Raw genomic sequence first — 15,170 nt, 5'->3', positions numbered from 1 at the left:
AAATTCTGTTTATTAGATCTTTAGTAACTAATAAACAGAATTTCAAGCTCTTTTTTAAGGAATGGAAGAATTTCTATATTATACTAGCACCTCCGCATTAGGAACAGGCATGAATCATGCTACTGAAATTCCCGTGAAATGATTTTCTCACATACCTCCCTAGCTGAATCAATCAATGTCTTTTTCAGAGTTGCCACTCAGACTCCATTGCTTGGTTCTTGTTTTCAATTTGTTTCAGTTTTTTCTTCAATAATATTTGTATAGTTGAGTCTACAATTTACCTGTAAAAGTTGCTGAACTATAATTCTTTTTAAAACTTTCTCACTATTTTAATCCTGCTTAGTACTAAGTAATGGTCACTTCCAATTTCAAATCCTTTGTACACTCTTGTATCCTGAACCAGCATGATGATATCACTATCAACAATGATGTAGTCAATGGGGTTTTTCTTATTTCTTGTCTTCTCTCCATGTGAACTTGTGCACATCTTTATGTTGAATCATGGTGTTTTTAATGACTAGTCCATATCCTGAGCAGAAGTCTAGTGCTTACCATGATTATTAGTTATTATTATGTTTTTTTTAATTTTCTGCATTTTCTTTGTCAGCTGCCTATTCTAAAGATTCAAAAAATTCCTCCACTTCTTTAGAAGAGCCTTCTGTGGGACCATAGGCACAAATAAGTTTCATTTTCCACATCCTTCGTTTTAAAGTTTACCCATATAACTCTACATGAAACTGCCTTTCAATCAAGAAGTTTTTATCTTCATGTTTGGTGTTGAATGCTATTGCTACTCCTTCCTTTCCCTGATCATTATTGCTTGAAAATGACATCCTATACGTATTATTTAATAGGATCTCACCTGTTTTGATCCTCTTTTTCTCAGTGATGCCAATTATAGCCATGTCTTTTGCAAGTTCAATTTCCTTTCCATTAATATTCCTTATATTGATGGTTCTTATCTTCAGTTCTTATGATGTTGATTTTCTTCTTTTTCTTATAGATATTGAGTTGGAGCTTGTTCCAGGAGCTGACTTTTCACTTTTTGCCCTGAATACAAGCATATTACTATAATCATTGATAAAATTGCAATACTATGTACCAGTGAAGCCTCGATGGTAAAAAGTTTAGAGGCAGTTGACAGTAGTACTTGTGAACCATGTGAAGACTTCTTCTGAGAAAGGCTAGGAAACTTTTGCAACGTAATTTCTTTATAAAATGAAAAATGTGTATTTTATGCAAAGAAATCTGAAGAGTAATCCATAAGTTTGGGGACATCAGATTAAAAAGAAACTTGATATATATATGAAGTTTTATACTTTTTTTTTTTTAATACATATATGTTTTGTGCATTTTTTAAAAAACTTGTTCGTGGACATAAATGTTGATGTAATATTTTGCAAGAATGTTAATCGGTTAATTGCTCTTGGATATGAATTTATATATAGATTTTGTTTTATTCTGATTATTTAATAAAATAAATTTGGTTGGATATCAAAGTCATCATCATCAAATTCTTCACATGTACCTTCAAGGGGGTGTACAGGATATGATAGTACTACATGAAAAATTTACATCATCACTAACTTCCTATCTACAATTTTCCTCCAAATCAATCTGTTACCTGTTAAGACTCCAACATTATCAGATCTTATATTTCTATCTTCTAAGGCACTTTTTTACATATGTATCAATCCACCTATATCTTGGTCTTCCTCTGGGACTTTTTCCTGCCAACTTTGCAGAGAACACTTGTTTTGCATATCAAAGTAGTCATACAGAATTAGGCATGTTTCTCTAATTTATGAGAAAATGATTTCTTTCAACTCTTATAATCCATGTAATAATGTTTGAAAATTCCTAAATATGGTTATGAGTTAACTGTAATATTGACTCCATAGTTTTATATTTCTGCTTTAAATAAAGAAGTATTATTTGACAGTAAGCTCTGGTTGTAATTTTTTTTTTTTTTTTGTAGAAAAAAGCTAATTCCATTACAAAACAAAATTGAAAGAAGAGAAAGAAGAAGAGAAGAAAAAGCTCTTGTTGCTGCACGACTTGAAAATGCTATAGAGAAAGAATTATTAGAAAGGCTAAAAAAGGGTACAGTAAGTAGCAATTTCTTGTTGTAAAAATGTAAATAAAGTGCAGAAGTATAATATAACAGCAGTGATGTCAATTACCTTCTATTCTCTAAGATACTATTCTGCCAGCTTCTCAGACTAGTTTGCATATAAGTAGCATACTATCATTGAAAACTACTCCTGAAGTTACTTTACATGCAGACTTTGTTTGCATACATTTGAATAAAGGATTAAAACAAGAATTTAATATCTTGTGAATTATAATATACTTTATTACCCATTTGTATATCTTTCTGCAACGAGCTCTGCTGTAGAGTATTTAATATGATACACTATTTTTTACTTGTATATTAGGAAACATGTGACTTCTGCACTTAGAAGCCTTGTATAAAACAGCTGAAAAAGATTGGCCTTAAATAGAGATCTGCAAGTTATCCAATTGTGTCATGCAGACTGCAGACAAGAGTATACAAAAGAACATGCAGTTAGATTATTATGTCTGTACACAAATGTTAGGAGTATCAGAAACAAAGGGATAGACGCCTTAGTCAATATGTTGGGACCTCAGATTGTAAGCATTAGTGAGACCTGGCTATCAGAATCAGACATACTAACTGATATCAAGTGTAAAGGGTACACTTTTAGAGAGACTAGGAGAGGAGGAGGCATGCTGCTAATGATATCAGATGACTTGAATCCAGTTAGATTGAGACCTATGATTATAGAAATACTGTTGCTAACACTATTTCATGTGGCAGTAGTTTGAATCCATCTGGTATGAGGTGGAATTTAACAAGATCAATTACATAGTGGGGTGTTGTTACAGACCTGGTATATTGGTTACTAGTGATGAAGAAATGCATCACTAAATAGAAAAGATGATTGAGAAAAGAATACTCATCATGGGAGACTTTAATCATCCAAATATCGATTGAGTAGCAGTAGAATCTCATGGGAAAAATGAAAATGCATTTATTCAGTTGTTGTGAGACAACTTCCTTAAGCAGCATTTGAAAGATTTAACTGGAGGTCAAAGACTGTTAGATTTGAATATAGTGTCAGAGGGTGTTTCAGTTAAAGACGTAACTATTTTGCCTCCAGTTGGTGACAGTGATCATGTGGTACTCACTTGGGAAGTGACTAAGTTTATGAATGTTCCATTCAAAAAAGGTTACATGCTGAACTACAAAGCAGGAAATTATGACCAACTGAGCAGTATACTGAATTCAGTAGAATGGGATCGGTTGATGGATGGGAAGAATATTGACAATGCGTGGTAAGCATTTAAACAACACTTAAATTATGCGATATCAGAGTGTGTCCCGAGAGTTCAAAGAATAAATAAGGTAGGAGTCAAATGGGTGTGTAATCTTATTAATACATTCATTGCCAAGCTGAAAATTGGAATTTCGTGTGGTGACCAAATTTTTTTTACTTGATAGCGACATCCACGCAATAACGCGTGGTCGGCCGGCAGGTGAGAACTCGCACCACGCGATATCGCGTGCTTGTCAATGAACTTGTTGAGCAAGAGATTTGTAAGAAAAGGACAATGTGGAAGGAATACTGTGTGCATAATGATGATGATGGGATATTAGCACACATGCTAATATCCCATCAGTTTCTATTGCTGAATTCCTATTCAATTTGTGCAACAGCTCTAATACCTCATGCATCTGAGTTTCTGCATCCAGTGAAGAGGAAGCAGTGAGCTCAATGTCGCATACACCAGGTTGACAGCCTTTAACAAAATGGGCACTCATTAGTTGAACAACCTCTTCAACTAATGAGTCAACCTGGTGTATGCGACATTGAGCTCGCTGCTTCCTCTTCACTGGATGCAGAAACTCAGGTGTATGAGGATGCGGTATTAGAGCTGTTGCACAAATTGAATAGGAATTCAGCAATAGAGACTGGTGGGATATTAGCACCTGTACTAAAAGAGTGTTCAGCTGAACTGGCTATTCTTTTGACCAGGCTGTTTAATGTTAGTCTCAGAACAGAGACTAATATTAAATGTGCTGAAACTAATATTAATATATGGTAATTCCATTTCACAAGGGTGGTGCAAAGACCGATGTATCCAACTATCAACCAATTAGTATATCAGGAGTGGTGGTGGAGATTTTGGAAAAATTGGTTAGGGCACGCATTCAGAAATGGATAGACAGTGAATCTCCACTTTGCAATGAGCAACATAGGCTTACTTAGGGAAGGTCATGTTTTAGTGACTTGCTCACATTCTATAATAATGTTACCTTTGAACTAGACAAGGGGAATGGATATATCATGATACTTTTGGATTTTGCCAAGGCTTTAGACAGAATACAGCATGGTAGACTTCTGCATAAACTGGAAAGTGTGGGTTTGGATTATAGAATATTAGCTTGGATAAGAGGATTGCTGACCGACATATCAAAAAGTACTATACGGGGGATGTGAGTCTGCAAGATATAAGTTAACCATTGGTGCACAACAAGGATCAGTGCTTGGTCCACTGTTATTCAGTCTGTACATTAATGATATTGGGAAGGATTTGACAAGCGACATACAGCTATTTGGTGATGATGCAAAGATAGGTAGGGTAATCAGGAATGCTGCTGATATGCAGTACTTGCAGAATGATTTGAATAAGCTGGAATTGTGGGCATGGGAAAATGGATGTCAGTAAATGTAAAATCATTCACTTCGGCGTGATTAGGTGACTACTCTAGAAACCTTTCTGTGGAGACTGAACATGGCATTTTTTTCATCTCTGATTGTGAATGTCTTTAGGTGAGAACTTAAAGAGATTCACAGTTGTTCATGCAAAAAATGCTCGATAAGATTAAGATCTTTATTGAGCTTTTATGATAGTTTTATCTTTGCAGGTCTTTTTCCTGGAGGAGAGGGGGGGGAGAAAATGGGAAGGATATGGTGTTGGCAGAAATTTAAAAAATAGCCTTTACTATTTAGTTACTAATCATTGAAGCGTCAGTATGAAACATTGCTTACCTTTTTTAATTTGATGGTTGCATAATTGCATTGTGAAAGAGTTGTTAGAAGAAGTAAAAATGAAGAGTAAGAAAGTGAAAATTGTGAGTCTGCAGCCAGAGTATGATAGGGCAGAACTGAGAAGAAGGGCCGTGATTGTCATTGATAAAATTGTGCTGGTGGAATGAACTTGATGGATGTAAAGACCTGTATGTTCCTAATGGATTGAAATAGTTTTGGACTTAGATGCTTGGAGAAAGTGTTGTTATGAGAGTTTGGAAGTGCAAAACTAGGGAAACTAGAGGTATTAGGAGGGAAGCAATCAAGCACATGTCTAGTCCCCCCCCCCCCCAGACAAATGAGTGTGAGTGCAGGAATGATAGTGAAGAGCTGGGTGCAGTTTCTCAGGTTTTGAATCTGAATGGGCAGGTAATGACATTATAAGGGTAACTGTGGACCCAAGGGAATGTTGAAATGCATGTGCACAAATGGCTGAAGTAACAAAAATAAAGGAGAGGAGTTTTTGGCATTGGTCAGCTCAACTTAGTTCAAAATGATTGACATCAGTGAGACTTGGTTGTCAGAGAATGATGTAGTTACAGGAATAGAAAGTAATGGATAGATTTTGTATTTTCAGAGAAGATAGAGGAAACAGGGTAGAGGAGGAGAAGTATTATTAATGATAGCTGAAGAAGTTCAACAAAAATAGAAGTTAAGGAAGATTGTAGAATTGAGGGAAATGGTTCATTTGAAGCTGTCTGGTGTGAGATAGAGGCATAGGACAAAATATACTTTGGTTGCTGCTATAGACCTGGTGATCAAGAAGAAGATGTAGACAACATGCATTAGCTGATTAGCACAATGAGTGCAGGCCGAGCAGTTATCATGGGAGGCTTTAACTATGGGGATATAGATTGGAAGGACGAAAGGGCACATGGCAAAATGGAAATGGAATTTATACAGTACTAAGGAATAATTACCTGAAACAGCATGTAATTGGAGAGGACTAGTAGTTTGATAGTATTGGATCTGCTAATAGCATCAGAAGATCTATATATAACAACAGCAGCAACTCGACCTCCAATCAGGGAAAGTGGAAATTTCAGTCAAGAAAGGGTTTATGCAGAACTACAAAGGTAGCGATTATGATAAACTTAGGAGGCAACTTCGAGCAGTGCTCATGGTATAAGAAACTACATGGAATGAACATCATTAGTGCATTGGAAGCACTCATGGATTATTTTGAGCAAGGCAGTATTAGAATGTCTATCATCCATTTGGTGATGGTGATTTTGCAGTTACTAATGTGACGGAGACTGACACATGAATTAAGGTAGACAAACTAGAGGTACTTAGTATATTGAAAAATATCAATGGGAATACAGCAGTCAGTCTGGATGGTAGCAACTCGTGGGTTATGAGAATGTGCAAATAAACCGGCAGTGCCTCTGATGTAGTTGTTTAATCTAAGTCTTAGCTCTGGCAAGCTCCCAAGGGTAAGATAGTGTGTGTCATTACATAAAGATAATTCCAAGACAGAAGTAGCAAGTTACAGGCTAATTGGTATCTCTGGAGTGGTTGTTAAAGTATTAGAAAAGTTGGTTACAGGTAAAAATCCAACACTGGTTGGATAGGGGACGTAATACTCTGTAGTGGGAAGCATGGCTTTGTAAAATGTACACCCTGCCTCAGTAATTTATTCATATTTTATAATAAGATGACAGCAGAATTAGATACTATCCAGCAGTATTGTGGCTTTACCATGATACTGCTGGATTTGCAAAGGCATTTGACAGAATACTGCATGGAAAACTATTACATGAATTGGAGCAAATGGGAATTAATATCTGGCTGGTATTTGTGTGTGGCAGGGGAGGCTGATAGACAGATATCGGGGGGGGGGGGGGGTAAATGAGGGTGACTAGTGGAGTGTCCCTGGGCTCTGTACTAGGACAACTCTTTCATTTGTATATTAATGATACAGTAGAAGATTTGAAGTGGGACATTCAGTTGTTTGTTATTGATGCAAAACTAGTGAGGACAATAGTTGATAAAGGTGATGTAGATATATTACAATATGATTTAAATAAAGTGGCAGTATAGAAAAACGACAGTGGTTGTCAATTCACTGTTGTAAAATGTAAGGTAACTCACATTGGGATAAAAAGATTACACACTTCATGTCATATTGATGGTATAGTTTACAGGAAATTGATAAGGCTAGGGATCTGGGGGAGATGGTGCATAGAGATTTGAAATTCAGAGGACATATTCAGAGAATTACTTTGATGCTGAAGACCACATTAACACGTAAAGATAGGGAGGTTATTATCCCTCTTTATAAGTTTATGATTCGGCCACATGTTGAATGTTGAGCACAGATTTGGTCACCTGTGTTTCTTGGGGATCGGGAGGTGATGGAGATGATTCAGAGACAAGTAACCAAGCTGGTGAGTCTGCGGAATGTTCCCTATGAGGATAATTGAGGGTGTGTGAGTTGCACAGTTTAGCTGACAGGTAGAGGAGAAGGGGATTTAATAGAAACTTATAAGTTACTAAAGCGACACTATAAAATTGACACAGAAGAAAATTTTCAATACAGCAGGAGAGTTGGGGGAAAACAAGAGACTACACTTGAAAGTTGTCTAAGAGTGTAATTGGTAAGGGTGTGCAGACTAGGTTCTTTACTTGGAGAGTAGTGAATGAGTAAATTGGATTGCTAGAGGTGGTTGTGAATGCCCTAACAGTAAATAAGTTTAAGGAGATGCACGATAAGTATTGCGTTAATGGATAGTGTGGGTCTCCCATGATGAGTCTTTTGACTCCATGGAGTCCCTTCTAAATAATAATTGTTATTCTGAAATACATAGTTTTCATATGTTGAAAACTATTCAATTTTAGCTGGTAGTAAACTTTGCAAGAAAGGTACTCATGCTTTTATTTGCTGTTCACTGAGCTGTTAGCAGAAATTCAACTTCTGTTGCTCTGAATTTCACTGAACTATGTTATTTGTCTGTTTTCGCATATAATATGCATGTTATAGTCAAATTTTGTTTCACAGAATGAAAAGCTTTAACATTAGCACTGTTTTCTGCACCAACATTGCACTATTTCGGTTGTTTTTTTCCATGGAGTGATAGATCATTGCTTTGGAGTGGTCCTGCTTCTTGATAGATGGACACTTCATTTTACTTCAAGATTTCACATCCTCATTATATTTATGTGATAGTGTGTATATTGATATCATATAATCTCTATACTGATATTAATGGCGCACGTTACCAATATTTTAGTAACATTTGATAGTGACTGTCCTTCCTCATGAAATTCCATTTTTTTACATGGTGGTTTTAGAGTGCCTGCATACTCACAAACAATCAAATAACATTCATTAGTGCAGCCCTTTATATTTTTAAATGCAGTAATCTCATACTGGATGCACCAATGTAATCAACTGAATCACACTTGTAAGGTGTCTTTTGTTTCATTTTGTATATAATTTATTCTCGCTAAAAGTGAAATTATACTTTTTTTTTAATCGCTATTCTGTTGAGTATATTTATTCTAACATGAAGTTATTGTTTTTAATGCATATCATCTTATATACTTTTTGTATATCATAACTGCAATCACAAAGACAATGCATCATTGTTTGTTTTAAAAGACATGGGTTTTAAACCCATTCTATATGTGTAAGGAACCTTTATAAAGATTTTATAAAGTGAGCTAACTGCTCATGGTCGAAAATTTTCCCTTCTGGAAACTTGGATTTATCATTCGACAGAACAGACAAATCAGTCAAGTGAATACATGTAACCACAGCAGTTAAATGAAAAAGAAAAGCAAAAAAAAAAAAAAAGATACTTTAATAGAGCACAAATATTTGGACTGAATATTACAGCACATTGTCAGTATGAAAGCTGATAATTTAAACAAGACAGAATGTTTTAACAATTAGCTAACCATTCGATGCAAATGCTATACACAAGAAATTAATAAAATAACTGCTCTGAAGATTTGACTGAGCAACTTGGGGGGGGGGGGGGTGATAACAGCTGTTTGGGATAAAGAATCTCTCAAATTTCCAAGTTGACATGCTCTCATTGTGATAACTTCAAAGTATAATGAGGCAGGCCTTCGAGTTCTCTTTAAAATTGCTTGCCTAAAATAACTTTTTTTATGGTTCAACCATCCTTCATTCCAAAAGAAATTCTTTCTTTATTTCCCCCCCCCCCCCCATGTGTAAAACAGGACTTTAAGACCTATATTGAATGTAGTTATGTTGCATTCTAATTCTGGTGTTCTCCACAGAGTTGCCTGTTTTTCAAAAATAAGAAAGAAAATTACTTGATCTCTCTCTCTCTCTTAAAGAAATCAGTAGCTTACATCTGTGGATGAAATTTACTCTGGAAAAGGAGACATAATGTTGAATATATCTGCCTTTAACTGGCAGCCACTGTAAGACTTTTATACCACCATACTTCAGCATTTCTGGCTGAATATCATCTACTCCTGCTGCCTTTCCACATTTCAGACCTTTGATGGCTTTTTCTACTTCAAGTATGGATATGTATTCCTGACTGTATGCCTGTTGAGTGTTTTTTACCACTGTGCTATCGCTGCTTGTTTCATTTAGCAATTTATCGAAGTAATTAATCTATACTTCAAGGATATCTTTTTCTACTGTTTTCTTGTCACCTTTGTCATCTCTAATTCCTTTTACAGCACTCTTTCCTCCATTCCTAAGCTTCTTCAACAACCTCCAGAATATTTTGCCACCTTCTTGATATTTATTTTCTATATTCTTGCCAAAGTCCTCCCATGACTTTTGTTTAGCTAGTTTTACACACTGTTTAGCTTTCTTACATTTGTCTCTGTATTCTGTAAGAGTAAAAGCTGACTTATTTGCCAGGAACTTTTGATATGCTTTCTTCTTTTCCTTCACTGCCTCTTCCTGTGTCCACCAGGGAGTTCTGATTTTTTTATCCTTGCACACAACCTCACCACATGCCTCTCTGGCAGAATCAATCAATGTTTCCTTCAGAGTTTGTCACTGAATCTCCAAGGTTTGATTCCTGTTCTCAAACTCTTTCATTTTCTTTTCAATAATATTTCTGTATTTTAGTCTACAGTTCACATCTGAGAGCTGCTCAACTTTTATTCGCTCTAAAACTTTCTTACGTGTTATTCTTTTCAATATGAAATTCAATTTTATCCTGTTCAAGACTAAATAGTGATCACTTCCAATTTCAAATCCTCTGTGCACTCTGGTGTCTTGCACCAGGTAGAAAACATCACTATCAACAATAACATGGTCAATGAGACTTCTTATTCCTTGCCTCTTCTCTCCATGTGAAAACTCAACATCACCAGAATTAAAAAATTGGTACTATCAACATAAGAAGCCTGAATGGCAAAGAAATGGAGCTAGCTGAGGAATTAGATAAGTACCAGATCGACATAATAGGGGTGACTGAAACAAAAAAGACAAAAACTGGTGAGATCTTTCTGAGCAATAAATACAAAATGTTATATTCAGGCAATGACAATCAAGGAAAAGGAGGAGTAGCCATAGTATTCAACACAAAATATGAGGCTAATCTTCTTGAATGGCAGTCCTGTTTCATTTATGTAAAAATTAAACAGTACTTGTCCAAGCAGAGAGCCTTGAGAGACACCACTAGTCACTGGCTTTCTCCTGGATTCTGCTTCTCCATATATTTTTTGGTATTTGTCCTTCAGCCACCCTGTTATCTATATCACCAGTTTCATATCTATCCGATTTGTTCTAGCTTGTATAACAGTTCCATGTGGTATCCCATCAGATGCCTTTCACAATCCAGTGGTGTCATCGTGTAGCAATTCCTTTTATCCAACTCTGCTGTCACTCTTATAAAAAATTAGTAAATTACCAACGCATGACCGATCCCTTCACAAAGACATGCTGCCACTCATAGAGTACCATTCCTGAATTCTCTTTTTATCAACTTTTCCATTACTTTTACTACCACTTCTGAGATACTGAATGGTCTATAATTTGCTGCCACAGACCTAAATCCTCCTTTATGCAAAAGAATTTTTTTGCCCTTTTTCCCACTCCCTAGGGACTTTTGCCACAGCTTAAACTTGAACAGAGTTATGTGATGGTTACTTCTCTGTCTGCACTTATTAAAGTTATCCTTCCATAGTTATTTTTCCTCCTAATTGTCAGATAATGAAAAAACTCTTTGGGATTTCCTTTCACCTTGACTAACTTTCTCGTAATTTTATTTTCCCTTTCTCACCATGTTGGTCATCTTTCTTTTCCTGTTCATTCTGTTGTTCATGAATTATCTGGTCACCTTTCCCTTTATATGCCCTCCACATTTTCTTTGTTTGCTGCTCATGCTTAATGATGCTACTTGTCCATCTAACCCCTGCCCAATTTACCCGTATACAGTGTGATATTGTTTCTTCCAGATATCCTCAACTATCCTCCATGCATTGTGAACATCTGTCCCTTTCAGATTTTTATGCCATGGCACCGCTTCAAGCTACTAAGCTTGTCATAATCAGCTGCCTTTTAATTCAGCATATACCCCTTCTTAACTGAAAATTCCGCATTTCACCACCTCCCAGTTCAAGACTGCATTATCAATCTTCTCAATTGGAGGCAATTTAGCCACTTACTTATGGACAGGTTTTAACCAGAATGGGCCAGCAAAACTTTGTGGTTTTGGTGGCCTTTTCCACTGGACACCACTTTTGTGTTGTGCCAAGAAAGACTAGAAGTTTAATTATCTCAAGAAGAAGAGAGAGATGATTGTTCCAGGAAAGATTTGAATGGCATCAAATGAAAGGAAGCAAAGTTTTTTTTTTTTTTTGACAAGAAATGAGACAAGACTGCATTTTGGTTCAAATGATCATTCCTGCCCCAGTGAAGAATTTGGGAATTGCCAATCTATAAATATTAAATATAGGCTGTATTATGTAATGTATTTGAGGTGAGATGATCATGGATAGTGTATCTTATTTATTTATTTTAAAGCATCAGGAAGTCTTAATGCAGATGCTGTTTGTTGGCTTTTGTTGAAATTGTTGCCCATGACATGCGAATCACCACTAGGCTACTCACTATACAGCTTGATGTCGGTAAGGAAATGGCCAGATTAATCTTAGGAAGAGATTTGCAGAAGATTTTTTCGAGGTTTGTGCCACACACATTGACACACAAACAGCGAAAGCACCAGGTTGCGTGTTGTCAAAATTTCACCCATGCAGTTGATCAATATTGCAAAGAATTGTCACCACTGATGAAAGTTGGTGTTTTCAGTTTGATAAGGAAACGAAATGCCAGAGCATGGAATGTCTTCTCCTCGGCAGTAGAAAGTCAGATTGTAAAAATCACATGTCAAGACAATGTAACACTTCTGGAATTATTCATCGCAAATTTCTTCCTGAGAGGACAACAGTGAACTATCAGTATTATTTACGAGTAGTGCAATGTCTGTACGCCAACCTGCAACGTGTCACAAAAGAACTGTTCCACAACAACAGTTGGTTTCTGTTGCATGAAAATGTCCATGCACTGTGCTGCTGCTGCTGCCTGTGAAGCAGTTTTTGGCTTTGACTGCTCCATGCCTTCAAACACCTGTACGACAGATGTAAACATTGTGTGGAGGGAGATTATTTTGAATCTGTGTAATTGACAATTCCAAACATAGTTCTTTGTTTTCATGTAATAATTGTTGTCTCATTACTTAACAGACACAGTGTTTGTGTGTTAAAATCACTTTTATCATTTCTATATATTGACAAGAAATTGTTGTTTTAATCCTTTGCCAAAGCATTAAGCAAACAAATTTGCATGTAGAGTATCTATGTGCAAATAGTGTACAAGTAGACTAATTGTGAAGCAACTTATTTGCAAACTTTGTTATATTGGATAAAGAATGGAAATAGGTATCTTGTCTACCTATTGGAGATGGGTAATAGACCAAGTGTAATATACTTTTTATCCCTGCAGTAAAAATTTCTGCTTTTATCAGTTATCACTTAGTGAGAAACATTTCTGCATCTGAAATAAGTCTGACATTCTTCTTTAACATTGACAGCTAGAGCAGAATGTTCAGAACACATTCTACATTATTATTATTATTATTATTATTATTATAATAATAATAAAAACCTCCATGGAGTCAAAGACTCATCGTGGGAGGTCCACTGTTACATTCTTATAATTGTAGACTGTTGCTCAGGTTAGCAACAGCTTAACGCAGCCATTTTTTTCGTACATAGTTTTGTATTTATTAAGTGTTACTGTATAAAAGAGTTCCTTTTTCCTCACTTGGGTAAATCAAGTTTCTTCACACTACATACCCTTAGGCCTGGTTGGCCAAGTGGTTAGCATATTTGCTCTCCAGCCAGAAGGCTGCAGGTTCAAATCCTGCCACAGGCATAGATGTTTGTGCTTGTCTGTGAAAATACTAATGATGGTGGTGGACAGTAGATGGCATGGGTGGGTGTAGATGATGATGATAGTTGCAGTTCACTGTAGTTAATGGATTGAGTGAGCTGTAGAGTAGGTGTCCTCCCTCAATGAGCCTTTGAACTCCTTGGAGGTATCACATAATAATATATTACACATTGAATTCAGAGTAATTTTGGAATATGATCTTGTCAAGTGTTGAACATATATATAAATTTCAGTTGGGAAATTTATATTTAAATTTATCTGAATTATAGGAATTAAGATTTATTGAAATCTTACCACGGCAATGAAATTACAATTGAACTAATAAAAATTTCTATTTGAGAAATCTGAAAATCATTGCAATGATATTGATTGGTTATGTCTCTATAATGTAGTCATTTTATCATGAATACTTATAGCATCACTGCTGTTCTAGAGAAAATTCACTATAGTAAATGTCTTCCCAACAAACTGTAGAGAAATTCATATAGATAAAACATATTTCTCCCCTTTCTGTGAGTACAGAGGAGAGCATGTAGAAAAAAAAGGGGGGGGGGGGGTTTACACATGAAAAATCTGTATAGAACTTTTTTTGTGGACCAGATAATATTTAAGTATATTTTATAGTATTTTATATAAGCTTCAGTTCTGCATTAATGTAGGTATGTGTGTGTGTGTGTGTGTGTGTTAATAATAATATATATTATTATTTTTTTTATATATTTCATTTAGTATGGCGATATTTACAATTTTCCCCAACATGTGTTTGATAAAGCACTTGATGAAAAGGAAATACAAAGTGAGCCTGAAGTAGAAACTGAGAAGCAAGAAGAATTAGAAATAGAGCTAGAACAGGAGGTATTTTATTTTATTTTATTATTTTACAGTAGAAATTGTTCCTAAATGCAGGATTTCTCAAAATATTTTAAATCCAAATTTTTACTGAAAAATTTGATGTGCTAATAAAGGCTTTGAATGGCATTTATGAGTGGTAAAATTTTTTACCCAGTCATCTTATTTGAGAACTGAGCATCAAAAATTGATTAACTACCATTATCATTAATATTTAGAATTCAAAATGTAAAAAATACTAGCAGAATCATAAAAGTATACTCGAATAGACTAAAAAAATATATTTTTAGACAAGTAGAAATTTTAATTAGGGGAAATTTGAATAATACTGGCAGATGAGGGTTTATAATTTTACAACCTAGTTGCAGTGGATTACATGAAAATGAGTGTATTAACCTCTTAATCCATATAATTAAGAAAGAAATTAAAAATTTTGTCAAAATTCATTTAAGAACTTCTTTCGTGCTCTGCTCAAGGTGAATAATTCAGTTCACCAAAAATATTAGTGCAGTCTAATAACAGTGAATCTGAGATAGATGAATTACTCACAAAATATCACAGGCTGATAAATTTAGAATGAAATAACTTAATTCTGATAATAGTGATTCTGTAGCTTTAGTACAAGATTCAAGTAATTGTAATAAAAACTTTGAAAATTATCATCTAATTCTTACTCTGTACCTTCAAGGAAAGGACAGAATACTATGAGAATATGGCATAATTAAATTCACATTTTTACCAGATTCCTATCAATAATTTCATTCCAAATTAATCTGTTATCTGCCAGCTCTTCATTACTATCAAACGTT

The 15,170-nt window shown here is 35.3% G+C and overlaps 1 protein-coding gene across 1 annotated transcript in view; it reads left to right on the top strand.

Moving 5' to 3' along the window:
* LOC150107289 (protein MAK16 homolog) overlaps nt 1–15,170 on the top strand; it is a 113,123-nt gene that overhangs the window by 63,455 nt on the left and 34,498 nt on the right. The window contains exons 5-6 of the mRNA XM_090391136.1: nt 1,979–2,108; nt 14,242–14,367. Coding sequence (XP_090247262.1) covers nt 1,979–2,108; nt 14,242–14,367 — 256 coding nt within the window. The remainder of the gene's footprint in view (nt 1–1,978; nt 2,109–14,241; nt 14,368–15,170) is intronic.

This window comes from Typopeltis vanoorti, chromosome 4 (genome assembly GCF_054136105.1).
Source record: "Typopeltis vanoorti isolate ZY-2024b chromosome 4, IOZ_Tvanoo_1.0, whole genome shotgun sequence".
In the NCBI taxonomy this organism is placed as follows: Eukaryota; Metazoa; Arthropoda; class Arachnida; order Uropygi; family Thelyphonidae; genus Typopeltis; species Typopeltis vanoorti.
This window is presented reverse-complemented; position numbering and strand designations above follow the sequence as displayed.